Here is a 24,486-nt window from a genome sequence, read left to right as displayed (position 1 = left end):
CATTCTGGCCCCAAGAAAGCTATAGACGAGACAGTTAGATTGCCTTGATCCAAATTTTCTTTGGCATACCTTGTATCCCTGATTGATACCATTGATAAATTGCTGTGGTGGAGGATTCCATAGGAACTGGATTGTTGTGGAGTTCACAGCTTCAGCCTGTACATTCTGTGGTGGAGCTGTAGGCACTGTTGAAAGTCAGCCGGGAAGATAGATTGAGAGTGGGGTGCAATGATGGAGAAGAGAAGAAAAGATGAATTTAGAAACCTTTAGCTACCATTCATGATTCACAGGAAATAAAACAGTGCTCAGAAAAGGAATGTGTGATTTATGATTTTGGTGCCCAGCAGTGACTTAAGAGAAAAGTAATTGGGTAATTTCTCAATTTCTAGTGGAGATTCTTTTAATGGGTAAAGGAAGGGGGTGAAATAGTTCTTGTGGCTTATTATTCCACTGATGAGCTTCTCCTAGAAACTCGAGACAAAAGCTTAGGTGATGATAGGTGAATACATCTCTCTCATTTATCCACGCCTGTAAGGGCAATCAGTGGTTTTACCAAGAAATTCCTTAAGTCCTTTAAAATCAAACTGGACCTCTAAGCAGACAAACACAGATACACTGTAAACATATAGGAATTCTAATTCAGGAATCATAATAAGGTGACTACATCTGTATGTCCTTTACTGTTCTACGAATATTTGATGACGAAATTGCCTGTGGAATACCTATCGTCCCCTGAAATAAAAGATTTTTTCTCATTTGCTTTTTCCATTCTGTTATGATATTGTTCATACTAGGCATACACATTCAGCCAAGATGTGCCAAACCCTCTGAAAGTCACAAAAATAATATATATCACAAATAATATATGCTTTGAGAGAACTATCCATTGGTGGCCATTTTTATTTTTTTAATTTCATATTGCTTACAAGGAGGAATTCTACACCATTGTTTCTGAAGCTTTAAAAGCACTGTTTTCATTATGTTCAAATGGGTATTTTCTAGTGAAAATTATTAAACTGAGATGTATCTCCAATAATCAGTAAGTCGAGCGATAGTTGTGGTTCCTCCCTGTTGTTCAAAATCAGATCATAAGTTTTTAAAGCTTCAGAGTCATTGTGTGAAAATTCTCTTTCTATGGAGGAACTGAAAATAAGACAAGCCAGCAGGTCTGAAAAAGCACAAATAGCTATTTGTCAGCCAGAAGCTACACTGAGTCTAAATAAAAACATTAGTGGAAAGTGACCCATCCCAAACTACTAAAACTCAGAATCACCTAACTATAAAGGAGCAGATCCTCAGCACGTATACATAGTCCCAGCTGCATAGAAGCTGGAGGAGCTATGACAAATTTTATGCTGACTGAGGATCTCCTCTGACGAGCTCTACAAAGGAGAAGTATGGTGTAAACCAAGCCATTCAAGAATGGCATTATAAACTACTCAAGCATGCACCACTGTTCTGTTTCATCTTATATCACTGAGGCTACATCTACACTACAGAGATCTTTTGAAAGAAGCCCTTCCAGAAGATCTCTTCTGAAAAAGCTCATTTTGAAAGTGTGTCCATACACAAAAAAGCAGATCAAAAGAGCGATCTGCTCTTTTAAAAGAGTGTGTACACAGTCCCTGCTGTTTTGAAAGAACAGGCCAGGGATTGAAAATGAAGACTGTTCTTTCAAAATAAAGACCCTGCAAAGCATCTACACAAGTTTTCCTTTGAAAGAATCTTTTGAAAGGGGGAGCTCTTCCTGAAATGGGAAAGGAAGAGTGATTTCGAAAGGAGCACCCCATTCTTTCAATTTACTTTCGAAATAATGCTTTGTGTGTGTAGACACTCCACGGGATCATTCGAAAGAGCCTCCTCCTTTTGAAAAAATCTTTCAAAAGAACTTGCTAGTGTAGACGTGGCCTGAAGCTCCTCAATAACTATATGGCATGAAATTTCTATACTCTTAAACTAATTTATGATGTCAATATTTATGGATTTCACATAATCAGCAATTTCCATCAGAATGTATGCAGAGGTGCGGGGAAGGAGAACACTGCTCCTATAGGCTCCCCAGTGTGCATTATAAAGCTGATAATGCTATGTCTTTCCACTATAAAGCTCTTATAGGTTAGAAATTCATGAGACTGTTTTGATAGCATTACAGCTGTATAACACATAGTTTAGGAAACATCCCTCATAAACAAACCTCTTCTTATCAAAAACTCTGATGAAATCTGTCATACCCCTGGAGTCCTGCGATCTGTGTATAGTCCTATTCACAGCTTCCCTGTGTAGTGTTTTGTATATTTGATGGTTCACATCAGAAAACCTTATTTTTTAAATTAAAATCCCTACCTTCCTGTATTATTTATTTTTATAACATTATAAGTCAGAGATTTCCTATTACAGGAGAATACTGTTTTAAAACACCTTTTATACTCAGTTTGATATTAGAAAGCCACAATCAGGTCACTGATAGATTTTAATATCCTCTTGCATGTCTTTTGGCATGTGGGATAAATCAGGCATCATCCTCTCTCCTTTTTCCAATATGCATACACACTAAAGTCTTAAACACACATTTTCTCACACTTACCGTTTCACATATACACACAAACACTTGTGCATGCATATGAATTCTGAATGGTATTGGTTGACACACATACCTAAAGAAAAATAAAATTCCAGCACTTGTGATCTAAATTAGAGAATATCACAAGGAAAAGTTTGTTGTTCATAGAGTCCAATGAATATACATAAAGGAGATTGGAGAACATTATTCGGGATACATAAAAGTTAAATATCAATACATTCCTAACAGCCCATGTGTACGGAAGTTGTAGAACATGTTCTGTATTTTGCACATTGCCGTCTCTCTCTCATCTTGCATTTTGTTGGACATCATCTTTTTCTTTAAGGGTGAAATCCTGATTTCAATTATGCTAGGATTTCATCCTAAGAGTTCAGAAAGCTTTTTAGAAACTGAGAAATCTGTCTTGTGGGCAGGCCCACCGATGGGAGAGGGGACGAAGGGGGCAGGGGCCCCCTAGTTCCCTTTGAAATGCCACAGAGCATTGCGCTGTCAGTCCGTGTATGCTGCGGGGGAGGGGGGCTGATGGCCTTCAGTCCAGCCCCTTCAGCCATTGGTCCTGCCTTGCCCAGGATCCCACTCCCATCTTACCCCCAGACCTGTGGCTGCTGTCAGCACTGCTACTTGTGGGAACTGCCATTTGCCACAACACTGAGAATTTACTAACAAAAAAGGAGCTTGCTCCCTGCAAACACAGGGTTAAATTTAAAATTCTCCCTCTAATAAACCTCTGAGATGCCCAGGAAAACATTTAGGAATTTTTACAAAAGTTTTGGAAATGTGGATAACTAACATTAGAATAAATCATTCTAGTCCAACTATCCCTATTATAAGAAGAGAAATTATTAAATACAGCTTTGACCAGAAGAGGGGAAGAGGGGAAAAACAAAACAAAACAGAACAAAACAAAACAAAAAAACTTCTTGGTCTGCTGGAAATCATAATTTATGCATGGTATAATTTCTCTTGGAATTCTTTAAAGAAAATCACCATCTACATCTTCATTAATGCATTTCAAATGGCAAGAAGAAGGCTGGCTAACAAGTATAAACTTAATTTTATTGTATGAGCAAAATACACTCCATTTTTATATTTTTATCAGTAAAATGTGGCAATATAATCCTGAATTTACTTCACCACATAAAACTGAAGTCTCTCTTTAAATGCTGAAGTTAAAGTTGACCTCCATGGTTACCTGAACAAGTGCATTTTAAACCCTCAACTTGGGGGATGCTATATACACATCTTAGCTGATCTCTTAAACAGTGCTCCAAATTAAATGATCGGTAAGTGTTTAGTGCTGAAATAGGTAACAAAGGTATTTCTAATTATACCCCAGTATTTAGCTATGCAGTTCTGTGCCTTGCGTTATATATGCCTTATTATCAAGGAACGCAGAAACAGTAATACTAACTATTAATTTCAGTAAGTGTTTACAAAGAAATACTTATGTAATTGTACATTGTTTTTTAAAGTCTATTTTTGGTTATGTTCACAATTATGCTGAAGATTTCACATTGGAGTACAGTAGCAAATTTTTTGTAAAATGTTTGAGGCATCCCTGAGTTTCAGGGCACAGCTGGTGTGACAGATCTAACCTTAATATTCCTCCCAATGAAGTTCATTTGATGGGAAATGTATTAGAACTCAACTGCCTGAATTTTATGTTAATGTGTAGCATTCTAAAACTACTTTTAGCAGAAAAGGTCATGGATGCACTGTAGATAAAAGCTGTTAAATAGGGTTGGCCAGCAAGATTATGGGAATAAGAGGGTATTAAGGATACACGTGTTCATATCGCTAGCTAAATGTGACAAGCCAATTAAATCTCATTTTAAATATAAACCTTCAACAAACGCCTGCAAAACAAAACAAAACAAAACAAAACAAGCTACCAACCTTCAGGATGCCAACTTCCACATCTTAATAAGGCAGGCTCACGCTTTTTTTTCTGAATCTGAGGATTCGGTTGTTCCTTTAATGCAATGGCTTCAGGTGCTAAGCTTCACAGTCCCAGTGGCAGCTTTGGAAAGAATTTTGCCTCAAAAGCACATAATTCTTATTGTCCAGCTGCTGAAATACCCCACTAGGGAATGAAGCATTTTCTCCTTAAGCACCTAGCGTGAGATCCTGGGCTATAATTTTTGTATGTAGGGGCATGAAGGGAGAGAAGTGAGCTCCTCATTCCCTCACATCTTGATACATCATAAAGCAGAAGTTCACAATCTGACCACAGACAAATGATTGCTCTAAGCAGATTCCCCTCAGGGCATGAATAAGGCACTGCAAGTACTTTGCTCCTTGTTTCAACAACTTGGCCTAACGGAACAACAGGGAGAAATCTATTTTTTTAAGTGACAAATAATCCAACACTTGGAGATAATATTCTTGATTCAAGGATAACAGCTACTTTTCTTCCTCAGGACTATTTGGTACACAGAAGGAAGCTGTTCTGACAAGTTTTCAATTAGAAGGGAACAAGATTTCCTTTGTGACTCCTTTCATCTTGCTACAGAGGATACACTTTCGGAATCGGCTGAGTACACTCATCTTGCTCTTCTGCTTCTCCCTATCATGTCTATCAATGATTCACTGATCTGGTGGTTTCTGTCTTTCATGAGCTCAAGAAGTACCATTCACTCAACTGTTTAGAACCATTATGACAGGTACAGGTATATCCAATAGAGGATGTCTCTACATCACACACCTTTGGAATAAAAAAGAGGAATTATTCAGACTATATATCTACATCTTGGAACTCACGGCCCTCAGAACTTCCCTACTATCATTCGGAGTAAGGATGGTTGAATTGTCTCAGACAACACGGCTACCAAGACAGCTGCTAAACTGGCCAGTGTCTCATATGCTCTTCTTCCCTCTCACGTGAGCAGGATGTGTTGATAGAGTATTTTGGTCTAATTCTGATTGTTGACTTTCGAGTGGAAGTGCTGGATGGTACAGACAGCCTGTAATATACAGGAGTTTAAACTAGATGATCTGATGGTCTCATCGGACTTAAATGACTCTGAGAGATGCATTTCCTTTTGCTCTACAATTTCAAGTTGAAAAGAATTCCTTGGAGAACAACATGAACCTCAGGTTTCAGGACCAGCATAAATAACTTCTGTTTTTTCTAGATTGGCTCATTTAAAGTAGATTTACTGTTTTCTTGAAGCAATGTGAAGTTCCCATATTTGTTTTGAGAGTGGGTCAGGAAGGCATTTTCTTCTGGAATGGGGGCCATTTTCCCTGATATCTTTGGTGCAGAAAATAAAACAAAGCAGGGTTCTCACGCTATGTTGGTAGGTCTCAGTTGAGCTGGGCAAGCATGATTCTTGGACCTGTTAACGTTGTCAAATGCACTCTGTCTTTACCAATCTCATTGATCTTCTCTGAACATATTGAGTCAATTTGCCTGGTAATTTGTCTATTGTGTTCATAATGTCTGAAGACTTGGGTGCTTGTAGCTTTGACCAACTGTTATAGATTCCAAGTGCAGGAAGCCACCTCAAAACCCCAAGTACCATAGCATTTGAGCTCTTCCAGTACTTACAATAATAGTTCTTGCTTTTTCATTTCTGCCGTTGTTGGAGAGAACGCTTGAATAAAATGCTATGAAATGGGATCAGTGATACACACTGTTTCCTCACGAAACAGGGGGCTGGACTAGATGAACTCCTGAGGTCCCTTCCAGCCCTGTGATTCTGATTCTATGAAACCAAACAGATAGATACTAAAATATAAACCCTTCTTCTCGGGGTCTGTCAGCAGCTTTTGAACACTGGAGACTCAGATATAGTTCACAGAGTGAAGCCATGGTCTCTCAGGCACATCTCAAAGGTGACCCTACAGGGCTCTGAAAGTGGGAGGGGAATGTGATGTCCACCTACTATGTAAGTTACTTGGAGGCTAATGCAAATCCATGGACTGACATTTAGCTTTGGGAAGTCAGTTCAAAGGGATAGCACCTCAGAAGCAGATAAGACTGATGAGATCAAAGTGCTAGATCCCAGATTGAAGAGAAGAAAAACATGTCTCTCTCCTGTAGCAACTTAGCAAGGGAGATGACTTGCATCACTCCCCAAAAGGTTTCTTATGTATATGAAATAACTCTTCTGTGCGGAGATACTTGGAAGTCTCAGTGTTTCACACAGTGATGAAAAGTCTTTAAGGACACTGTTCATATGAGCAACAGCTACTCTGTGCAGAAAGTTGGCACAAATCCCTGTCAAAGATAACTTCAAAGAAGTTAGGAACAGCTGGAGAAATCCTGATGAAGAAAGGCACATATACACACACAGCATCAAAGGGTTATGCTGAATATCTCACTGAAAAGACTTAAGATTTCGAAACAAGCAGACCGTCAAACCTCAGGATGTTGCATGCTTTACCAATATCTCTTAAAGGACCTGATTGACATTGTAAATCAGTTTATCTGAGAGTTTAAAACATCAGACATCTTGCAAGTTAGGTTCTCTCCTAGACACTGGCCATGACTTACTTTAAAAGAGCTTTGAGTAGCTGACAGCCAACTCTGGGTTCTTGGGATGCCACTGATAAATGCCAAAAAACTAATAAAAGTCTGGTCATATGGATTCAGGGGTAAGGCCATTTCTTATATGGCCAATGAGATGTGAGATGCCTAGGCAGATCAATATGAATATATTGATCTGCTCTCAGCCTCATTTCCTGACAGGGTTTTGATTGCGTGGCACATTCAATTAACGCCAGGTAGTTTAGGAATTTTTTCTATCCACAGACCAGACCAGCTCCTTGCCAGTGCAACCCAGAACACTAGTGCATGGTTGTGGGTGGAGTGGGGAGAGGGCAAGGTGCATACTTTTTAGACACATCTTTAAACTATATTATTGGTTACAAGACAGTTTCACCTCATCACTCCTAATCTCCTGCTATTTTGGGTTAGGAAGGACAATCACTAGTGAGAAATGGTCACAAAGAAGAAATTTCGATACGTTCCATACAATTGCAGAACACATACGTGAGAGTGGCATGGGACATGTTTTGTTCCTTAACATACTGAGACCTGATACAAACTGCTTCAGATTAGACTGGGGCCTCTTGTCTGTTCAACTTCAAATGTGAAAAGGCTTCAAGCTGTTTTTTAAGTAGGTTGAAAGCCCGAGGAGATCTGCCAGGATCTCAGCAAGGCATGCATTAGGGAATGACAACATCCATTATTGAGCTATTTATTGCTATTGTGAATTACTTAAAAAGGGAACACCTAGCTTCTTTATCTGTATTACGTAAGAATTATATAAAATGAACAGGGCATTGCAGATTGTCCTACATATGCATATTTCTACCAGCCAAACTGAATGCAGGACTGACTGTACTTCATTTGTAACACAGGATTTATACCCTTATACATGAAAGCAGACAGCAAACTTATGAGCTGTGTCTACATGTGCCCCCTCTGAAACTTAATGAGGCACTTTGGAAAATGCTAATGAGGTGCTGACAAGACTATGCAGTGCCTCATTAGCATAATGGAGGCTGTATGCGATTCGAAAGTGCTGCTTTCGGAATGCCGCCACCCGTATAGATGAGGGCCTTTTGAAAGGACCCCCTGACTTCGAAAGCCCCTTCTTCCTAAAGCCAAATGGGAAGAAGGGGCTTTCGAAGTCAGTGGGGTCCTTTCAAAAGGCCCCTGTCTACCCGGGTGGAGGCGTTCCAAAAGCAGCACTTTCTAATTGCACGCGGCCACCATTATGCTAATGAGGCACTGCATATCATATTCACATCAGCACATCATTAGCATCTTCCAATGTGCCTCATTAACATGCCCTCTCCTTTAGGGCATGTGCACACACAGCTATGAAGAATGATAACAGCAGCAATCATATCAAGACACATCAGCATCAACTGCAGGATTAAACAAAAAGAGTGGCAAGTCAGAAACCTGGGTCTTAGCAGAAGGTCAAGGTGCTATGAAAGCCTGAATTGTCCAACTAAACCAAGTGGTGTACAGAAGGAGAATGGAAATCACTGTATGAAAGAGATTTTAGATTCTCAAGTCTTAGCAGAGATCTGGGATACATAATATTACTCTCTTCTCTTAGTATAAGGCTTTAGGAATGCATTTTCAGCTCTGCTATAAACAGTTTCTAAAAGACTGGAGGCTGTCTACTTCTTTCTATATTGCAAGACTTTAGAATCTCTGAGATAGAAGTTGGACTGTTTCCTTGTTCTTTAACTGTCTTGGTAAACTGTGCTGCGAGTGGGAAACCTGTTTTTAAACTGTCACCACATTTCACAACACATTTATTCACATTAGAACATACTCCTATCAACTACTAGCAAACCATTACATACACATCACTGATTATAAGCTAATTAATACACTGTATAAGTGCACGTTTGGTCAAATCATTTATTGTTTTTATGACCAACTAAAGCAGAGATCATGAGACTATCTATTGCTCAAAGTTCAGTCCTGCAATTTTGGCAATAAATGGAAACCTCTCAATTATCCTAAGGATTCTTTATACTGATCCAATAGTGTCAACAAACCTTACAGGGATGTGGAAATAATCACAAATCGTTTTCTTATAGATGTAATTTCTACCCACTTCATGACAGTTGTATAGGAGCCTTGCTTTAAATGTGAATAAGGCTATGTCTATACTAGACATAAAAGCTGACTACTGATGCACAGTTCTAGCTACTCCATTTGTGTAGCTAAAATTGACTTATCGGCAGTTGACTTTGATGTCTGTCTACATGGAGGAAGGTCAATGGGAGCATTTCTCCTGTTGAACTTTCTTATTCCTTTCTGCTCACAAAGAGTTCTGGGACTGACTTGGACCCTGGAAAACGCTGTTTTCAGCACGCTTGAAACGAAACCCCAGATCAACCCTGAGCAGGTCGATCTTATGCGATAGTGTGGCTCTGGCCTAAGATGTATGACTCCTTTTTCCTTTTGCTAAACGTCTCTATCTCACTTGAATCATTCCTGTAACATCCTCTTGAGCAGCTGTTTTTCTAGGTAAACATATTTGCATTTTTTGTTCACTTTGTCTTAAAATTAGTGACTGTAAAATAATGCCTGCAAAGATGATTTACAGTTTAGACTGTAGAGCAGAGCTCACCTCCCTGCAACGTGTACTCTGTTACTGCTCTGCTGAATACTCCTAGCCCGGCTCCATTATAAGATGCCACCTGGATTTCATACTGAGTCCAGATGATCAGGTCTTTCACCAAACAGTAGTTTATCTCTGCACTGGTGATGTTCTTATAGAGGTACTCCCCGGGGAGGCCTGCCAGGCGATACCTGCATACAGAAATGGAAAATTCCATGCAGTCAGTTAAGAGGCATGCACTGACGTGTAAAACAGCTTCCTCTTTGAAGATTCTACATTCAAACTTTTACAGCAGAATTATACAAAGGATAATAAAACATCCTCAGACTAGCTCCTGATAAGACCACACCCTGCTTGACTGCTAGTGTTTATAATCCGATTTCACTGAGATTACATCTTCAGGGCTACACAAAACTGGCCTTTTATCCTGTTTCATAGATGAAGAAAAATGACAACTCTTTAAATGTGGCTTGTCTAGTAAAACTAGTGACTTAAGGTAAAAATATCTTCAGATTTTCATCGGGGTGCTGATGTGAATCAGTCTGAGAAAAACTTTGTTACTCATCCTGTAAATCTGAAATACAAGATGATCTTGGTAACGTTCAGGCATTCTGGTGTTTGGGACTGCCAGCTCAAGGCTGCATGAAGAATCCTCTTTCACAAAACAATTATAACAGGACCTGATCAAGGATTCCCTAGGGACTGAAGAACTTGCTAAACAGTGGGAATCAGAAGCATAGCAATATGGAGATGAAAGAGTTTGCCAGATAAGGATTAGTAACCTCTCTATATAGTGCTGAACCTCTGCCAGAAAGATGGGAGCTGGAGCAGTGGAGTAATTGAATAGTTTCCCTGTTATATTATGGAAAATAGAAGTGATTTGGATGTATAATTTAGAACCCATTTTTGGTGTGTCCTTTTGCCCTCTGAGAATCCACTGAGACGGAATAATAATTATAGAAAACAAACAATCCTTTGAAATTTGAGCACTTCAGTCTAGTCTGTTTGCTTTTTTCCCCTTTAGGAAACAAGTTGTGTAGCAGATACTTACAATATGCTAATCAACATATCAGATATAAGTAGACAAAACAGCATTCTGACCTGCAAAAGAAGCACTGCTATTCTGTGAAAAGGCAAATATGGAAACGTTTGGATTTTTGTTCATCATAATGTTTTTATTCAGACTCTGCCTAACAATGACTAAAGGATTCTCTGCATGAGAAAATTTCATTGGTTAATTTACACTGCAATTTTAAACCAATGTAAGTTTGATCAATGCAAGCCTTGCGTTTAGACAAGGCCTTATTCTTATAGGCTATGTCTACACTAGCCCCAAACTTCGAAATGGCCACGCGAATGGCCATTTCGAAGTTTACTAATGAAGCACTGAAATGCATATTCAGCGCTTCATTAGCATGCGGGTGGCCGCGGCGCTTCAAAATTGACGCGCATCAATTTCGAAGAGCCGCGGCCGCCCGCATGCTAATGAAGTGCTGAATATGCATTTCAGCGCTTCCTTAGTAAACTTCGAAATGGCCATTCGCGTGGCCATTTTGAAGTTTGAGGCTAGTGTAGACACGGCCATAGAGATTTTGCTGTTCCTAGGTGAGATCACAGTGCAGCTTCTTATCATCCATAGAAGTAATAAAGACAACCCTAAAGGGCTGGGAGATCTGTGTGGCTTCCTGACTATATTTTGTCATGTTTTGTATTGGGAAACTACACCAGCATAGCTCTATGCCATTACATGAAATATTAACACACAATCACAAGGCAAATGTAGCAAAACAGAGCAAAGTCTCTCCCTGCGACTAGTAGGTAGCCCTCTCTGCTGCCTCCTTTCAATGCAACACCTCACCTTCCTCCACTTATTGGATAATAGGAAGGCTGTTTGAACACTGGCAATGTCAATTCGTTGCACAGCACTCAGTCTTGTCTTGCATGTAGTCGTCAAAATGCAGAGTGCTCCCATGATCCACTCTATTGTGCTCCTAGTATGATACCCCTATGAAAACAACACTCTACTGGTGAGAAAAAGAGCAGCGAAAAAGGCCAGCTCAGAAATCTTATATACAAGTGATTTTTCTCACCATATACATATTTTGATGTATATCGCACAGGATTTATGCAGTGCACCTTCACTTTAAAGATCAGTTATTCTGTCAGTTTGGCCGTGTCTACACTTAGGAAAAACTTTGAAATGGCTATGCTAATGGCCAAATTGAAGAATACTAATGAGACACTGAAATGAATATTCAGCGCCTCATTAGCATGCTGCCAGCCACAGCGCTTTTGCTCATTCATGGCTTGTCCACAGGGGTCCTTTTCGAAAGGACCCTCCAAACATCAAAATCCCCTTGTTCTTATCAGCTGATTTCAACATCTGCAGGGTCCTTTTCAAAAGGACACTTGTGTAGATGAGCCACATGTGAGCGAAACATGGCACTCTTGAAGTGCCGTGGCTGGCAGCGTGCTAATGAGGGGCTGAATATTCATTTTGGCACCTCATTAGTATTCTTCAATTTGGCCATTAGCATGGCCATTTCAAAGTTTTTCCTATGTGTAGACGTAGCCTTTAAGTTGAATACATCCTCCATGGTGGGATTCTATGTGGCAATGATAGAGCAATGGACCTGCTGTTATAGTGGGTCTTTCCTAGCTTTAATTTCAAAAGGCACCGTTAATACAGAGTGACTACAGTCTGACTCCGCTGAAACCAAGCAAGCAGTCCTGTAGCACCTTAAAGACTAACAATATTATTTATTAGATAATGAGCCTTCATGGGAAAGACCCACTTCTTCAGATTCTGGAGCAGAATTGAAAGGAAAATAGAGAGAAAGCTGAGGAAAGGAATCATTTCAATGTAACAAATTAAAAGGAGGGAGGAGTGGGGAGAGGAAAGAGCAAGGGAGAGAGGGGAAAAAACCCCTCTGGGAAGTGTCAATTGTAGCTGATATAGTAGATTGGTGCAGAGATAGTCCACAGAAACTAAGCCACTCTCCACTGGACAGGGAAAGATGGAAGGAAATCGAGAAGGAGGCATCGGACACCAATGGGCACTGAGCCCATGGTAGTGGTGGTGGTTGTTGATGATGATGAAGTGTCAATTAACTGGGATGTCTGCCATCTCTGAGAATATCAAAGGTGGGGAAATTGTCCTTGTAATGCATAATATAATTGAGATCTTAGTTGAGTCCACAGAGATAGCTATCAAACTTGTCAATGAATTCCAATTCAGATGTCTCCCTCTGTAATCCAGTGACATCAGCTGAAACTAATTCAGAAAGTCCCTTTAGCAACATATATATCTTCCTGACATCCTCATATTTAGAATCCCAGGAACAATCTGGGAATATTACAGGGGAAAGTTTTGTTATTAAACTCATCCCTCGCCATACGAGCACAATTGGTTCGCAACTTTCTGCTCGTAGGCAAAAACTCCAAAGAGAGACGCTAAATTACCATTAAAATACATGTAAAAGTCTCTGATTGGTTCCTAGTGCTCCTAACTCAGGGAAGGAGTGGCAGCAGGTGGCACTGCTTTTGAAAGGTAAGTGAATCTTGGGTTGGGGGGTGGAGTTGGAGACAGTTAAAGGCTGTGGGCAGTTTGGGGCCATGAGCAGGAGGGAGGGTTAAAACCTGCTGGCAGCTCTGGTGGAGGAGGTGGTGGCTTGTTTCCCCAGGCTGCAGCAATGATACCTGGGGGTTGTGCAGCAGGTTGGGGGGTTTGGGGACCAGCTGGGGTGAGCGTTGAGAGCAGGCTGGCAGGGGCAGGGGGTACACGGGAAGTCGCCGCAGGGAGAGTGTTGGGAGCGGGGCAGCCGGGCCGCGTATCTCCCCACCCCGTGTCCAGGGACCCTGTGGCTGGAGCTGTGCCAGCTGCAGGGCTGTGGGTCTCCCCGCCCCCAGCCAGGAACCCCGCAGCTGGCTCATATAGCAGGTGAAGTTCACTCGCATAGTGAACAAAGGTAAGTGTGTGTGTCCCTTATTTTAGCAAGCACTCATAAGTAAAGCACTGGTTAAAAGAGGGATGACTGTATGTGACAATTTTAAATTTCTATTGAATAAAAGGCTTGTTTCCCTGCTCAAGAGCCCAGTAAAAAGTATTTAAACATTTAAAGAATGTTTTCTGCAAACTCCTACAGACTGATAACAAAGGACTTGTTAACTCTCCCTGCTAATATGCAAAGGAATATTACAGAGATCATTCATGCTAATTTTGCATGAGATACAGAAGGAAATTCCAACCTTAAAAATAATCAACATGTTATATAGAATAGTCAGATCATAGAACAGGCTGCAAAGGGTAGGGAGGCTGTGGGGTTGCTATTTCCAGAGGTATTTACGGGCAGACTAACTACCAATCTACTAGGAATAACTAAATCAATCCTGTGATGAAAAAAAGGAATAGACTGGCTGACCCAGTACAGCACCTTTCAATCTCACTCTTTTAATAGTACATCAGCACCCAGAGAAAATTGTAACATTCTCTGATCCATTAAGGTTGCTTCCCAACAAGAAATTCACAGTGATGACATCTTCCTCTGTAGGGGGCAATCTCCTAAAACCCTGGAGGAAGTGGCAGATGGCACTCTCAGGAGGGGCCCCATTCAAAGTCTCCAAGAGCCGCATGCAACTCAAGAGCTGTATTCATCACAACACAGTGTCCTATTCACCACAGCTATGTTCACACAGAGCTCTGCCCAGTGCTGCTGCCAGCAGAATTATGCAGAGTGAGCTTCTTGGGATTGCAAATGGCTGCCTATTTGCACACTCCTGAAGCTCATTACCATAGCCAGATGAGAGTTCGGTGCCAGCAGAGAGGGGTGCCGTCACTGCAGAGGCTGTGTAGATGTGCCCCTGCCTGCTAAACCCTCCCTCTGTCACCAGTTCCTTATGCTTGTCTGAGACATAGCTCACTTTGCATAGCTCTGCTGGCAGCGGCGCTGGGTAGAGCTCCATGTAGACCCAGCCTCCACGTGATGAGTGGCAAACATATTGGACACCCCCACATTAAGTCTTGGGCTGCCATTAGAGACCTCAGTAGTGTACATAAAGAACCTCTCTCCATTATATCTCTGCACAGTAGAAAATAAGGTCTTGCAAATTTCCCCAGAAATTCATCTGAACTCAAAGCTTCAAAGCTTCAGCTTTAGTCTTTGACATGTTGCAATTCTGGTTCACAGGCTTTCACCAAGACATGTAGTAAGCTGGCCAAGATTGATGGTGTATAAACAGTGTGGCCTGCAGTTACCATTTGTTTTTTACAAATGGACCCCTATATGTGCATGATACCATAGCTGTTGTAGACAAATCCCTGCCCGGAAGAGAAGATGATTTATAAAACAGAAAGAACTCAAAAAAAGATGGAAGAAGGATGCTGGAAAAAAGCCTAGAAGGACAAAGGCTATCATAGTGAGAGCTTGCCAAATATGTAATGTGTTGTGTACACATCTTTTCATGTCTTCTAAAATATTTTTAACAAATGGACATTTGGAAAACTGTTGGGGAGAAGGCTGCGGCACATGTCGAGAGTTATATAAGCCACACGGCTGTTTCTCCTGTGATTGGTCATACAGTTCTAATTATTTGGGTGGCATGGAGATGGGTAACATTCTTCAGCTCTGTCTTCACTAGGCTTTGGTGAGAAATTTCTACTCTCAGCAGTACCACAAAAGCAGCTCCATCAATGGAAGCAAAGTGGTAACACTCATTCAGTCAGGAAACTAGCTTTTTTGCCACATTATCCTTTAGGAGATCTAAAATGCCACCAGCCATCTGTATTCTGTCTAAGTTGGGGCTCCAACCTCACATGGAGCTAACACCACGAGGAGACTTCCCAGAAAATGACTGAATGTAAACAAGGCCTTCCTGAGCAGAGTGAATGACACAGCTGCCTACTGTCACTGCAGGGACAGTTAAGGAACCATGTGGGAAACGTGCTATTGCTAAGTTCACCTAGACTGGTGACTGAATCCCAAACAGACTAGAAAAATGTGCTTTGGGAAAGCTCTGTCTGCCTCTGCACTGTTCCAGGAGCCACACCATTCTCCATAGATAAGCAGAAAGATTGGATGAAACATGAGTTTTTCAGTGACCTGTTTGAAGTCCATTTCCATAGCATAGCTGAGCAGCAGAAAGATTATTTGGTTATTTTCAACTCCAAATCCTAATCTGGACATGTTTCATCTGATCTGTCACATCCCCTCTCTATTTCATAGGCAGTGTCCTTTTTCATCCCGAACCCACCACACTACGGTTAACATAAGAACATAAGAACATAAGAACATAAGAATGGCCATACTGGGTCAGACCAAAGGTCCATCGAGCCCAGCATCCCATCTGCCGACGGTGGCCAATGCCAGGTGCCCCAGAGAAGGAGAACAGAAGACAATGATCAAGTGATTTATCTCCTGCCATCCATCTCTTGCCCTTGTACTGAAGGCTAGGGCACCATACTTTATCCCTGGCTAATAGCCATTTATGGACCTAACCTGCAAAAATTTATCAAGCTCTTTTTTAAACCCTAATAGAGTCCTGGCCTTCACAGCCTCCTCGGGCAAGGAGTTCCACAGGTTGACTGTGCGCTGTGTGAAGAAAAATTTCCTTTTATTAGTTTTGAACCTACTACCCATCAATTTCATTTGGTGTCCCCTAGTTCTTGTATTATGGGAAAAGGTAAATAATTTTTCTATATTCACTTTCTCCACACCATTCATGATTTTATATACCTCTATCATATCGCCCCTCAATCGCCTTTTTTCCAAACTGAAAAGTCCCAGTCTCTCTAGCCTCTCCCCATATGGGACCCTTTCCAAGCCCCTAATCATCTTAGTCGCCCTTTTCTGAACCTTTTCTAATGCCAATATATCTTTTTTGAGGTGAGGAGACCACATCTGCACGCAGTACTCGAGATGTGGGCGTACTATAGTTTTATATAGGGGAAGTATGATATCTTTTGTCTTATTATCTATCCCTTTTTTAATAATTCCTAACATCCTATTTGCCTTACTAACTGCCGCTGCACACTGCGTGGATGTCTTCAGAGAACTATCCACTATAACTCCAAGATCCCTTTCCTGATCTGTCGTAGCTAAATTTGACCCCATCATGTAGTACGTGTAATTTGGGTTATTTTTTCCAACATGCATTACCTTACACTTACCCACATTAAATTTCATTTGCCATTTTGCTGCCCAATCACTCAGTTTGCTGAGATCTTTTTGTAGTTCTTCACAATCCCTTTTGCTTTTGACTGTCCTGAACAACTTGGTGTCATCTGCAAACTTTGCCACCTCACTGCTTACCTCATTTTCTAGATCATTGATGAACAAGTTGAACAGGATCGGTCCTAGGACTGACCCCTGGGGAACACCACTAGTTACCCTCCTCCATTGTGAAAATTTACCATTTATTCCCACCCTTTGTTTTCTGCCTTTTAACCAATTCCCGATCCATGAAAGGACCTTTCCTCCTATCCCATGACCACCTAATTTACATAAAAGCCTTTGGTGTGGGACCGTGTCAAAGGCTTTCTGGAAATCTAGGTATATTATGTCCACTGGGTGCCCCTTGTCTGCATGTTTATTAACCCCTTCAAAGAATTCTAATAGATTAGTTAGACACGACTTCCCTCTGCAGAAACCATGCTGACTTTTGCCCAACAATTCGTGCTCTTCTATGTGCCTTGCAATTTTACTCTTTACTAGTGTTTCTACTAATTTGCCTGGTACTGATGTTAAACTTATCGGTCTATAATTGCCAGGATCTCCTCTAGAGCCTTTTTTAAATATTGGTGTTATATTGGCCGTCTTCCAGTCATTTGGTACCAAAGTGGATTTAAAGGATAGGTTACAAACCACTGTTAATAACTCCGCAATTTCACATTTGAGTTCTTTCAGAACCCTTGGGTGAATGCCGTCTGGTCCTGGAGACTTGTTACTATTCAGCTTATCAATTAATTCCAAAACCTCCTCTAATGTCACTTCAATCTGAGTGAGTTCCTCAGATTTGTCACCTAAAAAGGCTGGCTCAGATTTAGGAACCTCTGTAACATCTTCAGCCGTGAAGACTGAAGCAAAGAAATCATTTAATCGCTCCGCAATGGCACTGTCTTCCTTGATCGCTCCTTTTATATCTTTATCGTCCAAGGGCCCCACTGCTTTTTTAGCAGGCTTCCTGCTTCTAATGTATTTAAAAAACATTTTACTATCGTTTTTTGAATTTTTGGCTAGCTGTTCCTCAAACTCTTTTTTGGCTTTTCTTTTTTGGGTTCCAGTTGTGTCATGTGTCTAATTTAAATTAGAAGTTCCACAGGCTAGGGGCACACATATGACACTGTGCAAATAATAAGTAACAACAAATTAGAACTGACTGAGTAACTGACTTTTTAATATACTTTCTTTTTTATTTGCATCACACCACTTGGATGCCCACCTATACCACACTAAGACATTTAGCACCAGACTTTATATTAAGATACCTCTTGAATAGAGAGCAAATCACTTACCTCAGTATGTATCCATGTAGAACCCCATTATGTTCACTTTCAGGAGGAGGCTGCCACTGAACCATGACAGACTGATTGGTACGTCCACTGGCGACTACATTATTGGGAGGAGCACTGGGAGGTTCTTCAGGTAACATCAATCTAAGCACAAAAGAACGCGATGGGATATGGGTGGTGAGATAAAAAGAAAGGTATATCTTATTTTGTGTGTCCATTAAATGTGAACCAGCTTTATTTCCTGAAGTCCAAAGACTGGAAAGAAGCAGCATAATGCTGATCAAATTACTGACAACTTGCATGAAATAGTTACAATGCATCAACATAATAGAAAATCAGTTAAGCAAGAAACAAGGACAGCTTATTCTGTCTGAATCCCCCATGCTTCTGCAACTGCATAAAAAATTACTACCCTGAATGAGTTAGAGAGCAGATCCAAAATCTGTGATTTCTTCCAAATTGTCTACTTTGACTTTTCCAATATTTCATATCAAACTCCTTTATTTTGCAAAAAACTTAAAGCTCAGCTGTTCCACAATTCAAGCTTTGGTTCATAAGGGAAGGGGGATACATCTGAAATGAAACTTAAAGCCTTCCTTTCTAGCATATCTGGAGTAACGACAGAAGTGACATACAGTGATTGGGTAAGAGCCCTGCCCATTCTAGAAATAACCAATGAGTCTTAGGCTATGAGTCTTAGGCTATCACAGTTTTAGCAACACAGCCATGTAGACATAGTGATGTCACTAAAAGTCAGGCATTGTAAACACTGTCAGCACAACAAAAAACTTTCACCCACAAGGAGCCAGGGTTGTCCCTAGGGCTGACAAAGCATTGTTTACATTAGCACTTGCTATGGCAAAACTTTTGTTGTTCAGGGTTTTGTTTTTTAAGCACCTGTGAATGACATGAGTTTTATTGCTCAAGTGCCAATACAGACAAAACCTAAGACAAAAATATTTTAGTCTTACATGTACCTCATCTCCTCCTATGGTCCAGTTTGTTACTCTGCAAAGATGGTAAGCACTTCTGTCCGCCATGCACACAGAATGTGCTGCTGCTAACTACCAGTATAGATAAATACTGCTCAAAGTTCTGAGGCACTTCATGCAACCACGGATGTCTGCTAATTGCCCATATACCCATATTCAGACTAAAGGGGTGGGGCCAAGGGTAGATGGTCCCACATAGCCTTGTTGAGTTCCTGGGCAAAATGGGGGAGAATGCCAGCCCTCTGCTCCCAAAACGGGTGGGGCCTCAGGCGCAAGAGGCTGGGCCAGGGCAGATTACCCTCCCACAACCCTGCCTGGAGTGTTCTGTGTGGTGCCTCCACTTTCCCAGGCAGCCTTAAGAGTTACCTAGAGCATGCCCCATGATGCTCTGGTAGAAATTTAAGGGGCCTGGGGCTCCAGGAACTGCTGTTGTCGCAGCAGCCACTGCCGCTGGGAGCCCTGGGCCCTTTTGTCACCATGCCTTGGGGCAGTTGTACCTTTTCCCCCAACTTCCCTCTCCCCAGTTGGTGGTATAAGAAGTGATCTCATTTTCACAATTCTGGACAACTGCCAGATCAGGGGTTTAACACACACTGTGCATTTTACATCAGGAGCAATTTTTACTTTACCTGCTGGTCTCAGTGCTGTACTGGCCCTTGCCCACCTGGTTAACAGCACATATCCTAAACTGGTATGTACGTGCTGGAGTTAATCCACTCACAGTGACACTACTCATCTTAGGGTGAACATTTGATAGATGCACCTTCCAGGGAGAGTCTGGTGGAGGAATACATAAGTTAATAATATTGAGGTGCTTATTAAAAGCCCATAAAATGAGAGAATGTCTATAAATGCGCAATGTTCCTCTGAGGAAAGAAGTTAAAGAAAACTGTGGAAACATCTTTCCTCAGAGGAAACCTTCTTGTCTACCCCCCATGGTTTCGTAGATTGCACATTTGTCTACTGGAAAGGACGCTTCACTTGTCACTGTGTAATAAATAAAAACTGTATTCATTAACATTTTAATAAAAGAGGAAATGAGCATAATAAAGACAGATGGGCTATCTATTGCATAACCCATCTGTTTGGCAGCCCATTACACCACCACACCTCTGAGTGTTTCTGGCTGAAGGGCTGTAATGAAATTTGCAGCTAGCCTGCAATATTTTTCTGCCCAGTTTTCTAGCAGGTGTGGAAGAGTGACTGTCAGCCAAATTAGCTCTTTGCTGCAAGACCTGGGAAAGTTTGTACTTGCCTGGATGTTTTCTACAGATGTAGAGTCTTATATCCATTCTAATAATTTCTTAGGATGACTCTTCAGAATAAACTGCTCTGGCAGTAGTGTAAAACCTCCACTGTCTGCTGACATACTTCATGCTCTGAGCTTCTCTGCTGCCTGAATTACATTCCCAACTTTCAGAAAGGTGAAAAATGAAATATATTGGACATTAAATATTCTGTCTTCTTTTTGCCTTACCATGTCATAAATTTCTTGTACACAGTAGGCTGCAGGGCTGCTACTATCAGGTCACATTTCTGGGTCAGATATGAAGTAGCCACAGAGCTTTCTTATAGCAAACAAATGTGGCTGAGGTTACTTTAAATAAGGCATGGTTTATACTGTACCACCAAGTAAAAGATCAGTATTATATGGTTTATTATTCCATTATCCTTCCCCCTTAAACTTTGTACATTCCTACCATTTATAAGATTTACATTGTCATGCTATCTTTAAAGTTCAATATGGATGATTCTGTTAAGCAGCTCTGAATTGTATTGATTTTCTAATTACAAGACCCCAAAGCACAGGAACTTTGTCCTCTGGCTGCCCATTTGTCGCAACAGCTGACTGTTCAGTTTGCATTCTTTGAATCAATCTTCTTTTTTCATGTCTGCCAACTGTACAAATTTTCTCTCGGCAAACTGTAGATGGTGGTGGTTTCTGCTGAAATCTCTACTATTGGCCTCCATCATATATGATTTGGACACTTAATATTTGTCATGACAGCTGAAGTTTCAGTCCTTCCAGTTTAGCATGAACTCAGTCACCTGGCTCTAGACTAGGCAGCTTTCTGAGTGCTCCCCATTGTATAAGTGTTTATAATCCTTTTTATCCAGTCTGGCAACTGTCAAGTGAAGTCGAGGAGGCCTGTAAATGACCTGTGCTCCACTTGCAGTACAAGGTCACTCTGGAGATAATCTCTTCCAAAGCTGGAACAGCAGTACTAAGTTATCTTCCAATCAGAAGTGGCGCAGAACTAGTTCCAGTCCCTGCTCTTTCTGTTTGCTGTACCTCAGAAGTGGAAGAAATGGTTCTTCCAACTGTAGGATTTTCTTGGCTGTCCCTACAACTCTCTTAGCCTCCTCATTCACTTGAGTAATATGATCAAAACCATATTTAGTTCAGAATGACTTAAATTCTGCTGGAATGAATGGTAATTCATTGTCTGTCACTAGTAATTCTGGAATAGCAAAGCACTTGAGTTTCTTAATAACACTGCATCATGCTGTCTTTCAGATTCATTATTTCTATGCACTTGAAAAATAGACCAATACGATCAACGACATCCTCTGAATTTGCGTTAATCTGGAGCTAGTCTCTTCCAAAATCTTTCTGTACAAGACGGTGTTTGTGCCCAGTATAACTCAGCATTGTCTCAAGTTTATATGTACCGGATCTCCTTTCAAATACAAAATCTTCTGCTGAGTTCTACCTTTTTCACTTGACCCATCATGGATGTTATGGCTGAGGTTGTTAGTCTTTGTTAGTATTACAATATGCCTGGGTTTTCCTGGACACGGCCCCTTTTTTAAGCCTTCTTTCTCTGTCCAGGTGGCTTTTCAAATAACAGGAAATGTTCAGGTACTGTGAAAAACAGCCAAGCTGCAGCTCAGAAAGAGCCCCGATTGCTCCATCCCCTCCACCTGCAGCTGATTGGTTCAGTCCCTTGGAAGCCAAATCCTGTCCACTCAGCTTCCAGCTCTCTATCAGCTGTCACTGCTTGCAGCAGCTGCCCTGGCAATGAGACAAGGAGCAACACCATCCCCACCCCCACCTTTTGTGAGCACCCCTGCCACAGGTTTTCCCCTCTAGCACCCACAACTGTATGACCCATCCCTCCCCTCCAGCAATGTTCTCTTTTTAGGAATCTGAAATATAGCAACCCTGTTCTTGATTACATTGACTCTGAATGCAAAACTGTTGTCTCTATGGTGAGCTGTCTCTGCAGTTCAAGTATTTGCAGGACTAGCCAGAGCATGTCAAGTAACTTCACCTTCAGGACGTCTGAAGATAATTGTAAATCCTTTCTGAGATAATTCTGACATCTGCTCCTGAGCTAATTTTAAAGTCTTTCCACAAATAGTCGATTTCAGGTTGTTTGTCATTATTAACGCTACAATTTTTTCCCTCAGACATCATGGAAGTCACATACTTCTGTAACTTCAGCCAATGCTCACTGGGTGCTACAGGTTCCCTCTACTTTCCACAAGGTTCCCCCAGAGCACCAGGCAGGCAATGCCCCCCAAAGCTCCCAGTCACTGAGACCCCATAGCTCTGAGGCCACCATGTCCCTGGAGCTCCCAGCACACATGGGCAGTGGTGGGGCCATTGGAGCTCTGAATGGGCCTTGCAGCTGCCTAGCTGCTGCAGGACGATGTGTGGGCCCTGCCGCTGAGCTCTCCATTTTGTCATGCATATTTTTAGTAAATGCCACAGACAGGTCATGGACTGCCATAATTTTTTTCTTGATTGCTGATGACTGATGACTTTTACTAAACATATCCATGACAAAATCATAGCTTTAGAGACAATGTTACTTCATAGTGTGTAATAGGTATTAGCTCCTTGATTATTTTAGTGTAGCAAATTGCTGCAAATATCTTTATTTTGCACATTTATTACATCTTGAACCTTTGCCTGGCCACGCCTGATCTCTTGGGGTATGATTTTTTGCCCTCATTTTGGCTATAAAGGTTTTGGTGTTTGACTAGAATCTCTCCCTCTTAACTGGGAGTTCCTTCTTGCCTCAGGGCTCTTATAGTAATGACTTGTAGCAACCACACTGCATCTGTTAACAGCATTCAAGCTCATTTCTTGTTTTTCAAGTTTGATTTGTTGCTCTTTGATGGCTTGCCAGCTCAGGTTGCTTTGCTGTTTGAATAGCTGCTTATATAGATCAGCCTTTTTAAAATAGTACTTGCTGTGAAGTTTTTATCTTTTAACCCAACAACAAGCCTATCTCTTATGTTTTCATGTTTTAAAGTTACAAAATCACAGTTTTCAGCCAATGAATGCAGAACACCTTAAATATTTGACATTTTTCCTCTGTGCTTTAAATTCCAGATGAAAAACATGCTCTTTCTTCAATCACTTGTTTCTGAGACAATATATGTATCAAACATTGCCAAAACACTTTCATAATCATTTTTGCAACTGTCTGCAGTAAAAGCAAAGGATTTAAAGATATGCTCTGCCTGCTTCTCAATAGCATAAACTCAAGAACACAGCTGTATGTCTTCATTTTCATTAAAGAGTCTTGTAGTAAGTCAAAATGATGCAAAACACTGCTTCCAGTCCATCCATTGTGAAGGTTTGTCAAAGCTGAAGCTCTCTGAGGCATTGAAGAGTGGCATATTGATGAAAACCTGCAGCCTTAGTTTTTGTTTTGTTTTTCTTTATTCTGTGATTTCTGTTGCTTTTGGGCCTTCTGTTTTTGTTCTCTGTTGGCACTAATTTACTTCTGACACCACATCATGTACTTCTTGTACATGGTAGGTTGCAGGGTTGCTACAAGCAGGTCTGTACTAGATATGAAGTGGCCACAGAGATTTCTTCTCAGAGAATGACATACCAGCTGTTCAGTAAAAGTTCGTATAATGCTTTGCAAGGTATGGCTGAGGGTATTTGCAGTAATGTATGGTATAGTGCTACCTAGTGGCTGAAAACACACACACACACACACACACACACACACACACACACACACTTTATCATTCAATTTTATAGCATGGTGTCATGTATTCTCCCTCAAGGCATAAGTGGGGCAGTCAAGAGGAGGTGAGATTTGATTCTTGCCAGCTAATCTAAAGACTTGTTCAGTTTTTAAACCACAGCAGCTGTTTTCACATCCCACACTTAAAATTACAAAAATTTCTGGAAACAACTGAGGACCTAGTCTGAGATTTTGGCAAAATATCTGTGCACATGATTCAGAATAGCATTGCAGTCTCTAACAGATCTCCTAGATGAAGCCATATACTGCCTGAAAATGAAAAGATGTCCCAAATGTGTTGAATGTCACACCAACA

General features: G+C 41.1%; 1 protein-coding gene across 4 annotated transcripts in view; it reads right to left on the bottom strand.

Moving 5' to 3' along the window:
* Window positions 1-24,486, bottom strand: part of SDK1 (sidekick cell adhesion molecule 1) — a 727,049-nt gene that overhangs the window by 170,444 nt on the left and 532,119 nt on the right. For all 4 annotated transcript variants that reach the window (XM_075010599.1, XM_075010598.1, XM_075010600.1 and 1 more), the window contains 4 exons: window positions 19,806-19,953; window positions 18,188-18,328; window positions 9,688-9,869; window positions 70-185 (listed from right to left, as the gene is read on the bottom strand). In XM_075010599.1, the coding sequence (XP_074866700.1) occupies window positions 70-185; window positions 9,688-9,869; window positions 18,188-18,328; window positions 19,806-19,953 (587 nt within the window). The remainder of the gene's footprint in view (window positions 1-69; window positions 186-9,687; window positions 9,870-18,187; window positions 18,329-19,805; window positions 19,954-24,486) is intronic.

The sequence above is a fragment of the Carettochelys insculpta genome, chromosome 16 (assembly GCF_033958435.1).
Source record: "Carettochelys insculpta isolate YL-2023 chromosome 16, ASM3395843v1, whole genome shotgun sequence".
NCBI classification, from domain to species: Eukaryota; Metazoa; Chordata; order Testudines; family Carettochelyidae; genus Carettochelys; species Carettochelys insculpta.
Note: the sequence above shows the minus strand (reverse complement) of the source record. Positions and strands in the feature narration are given on the sequence as shown.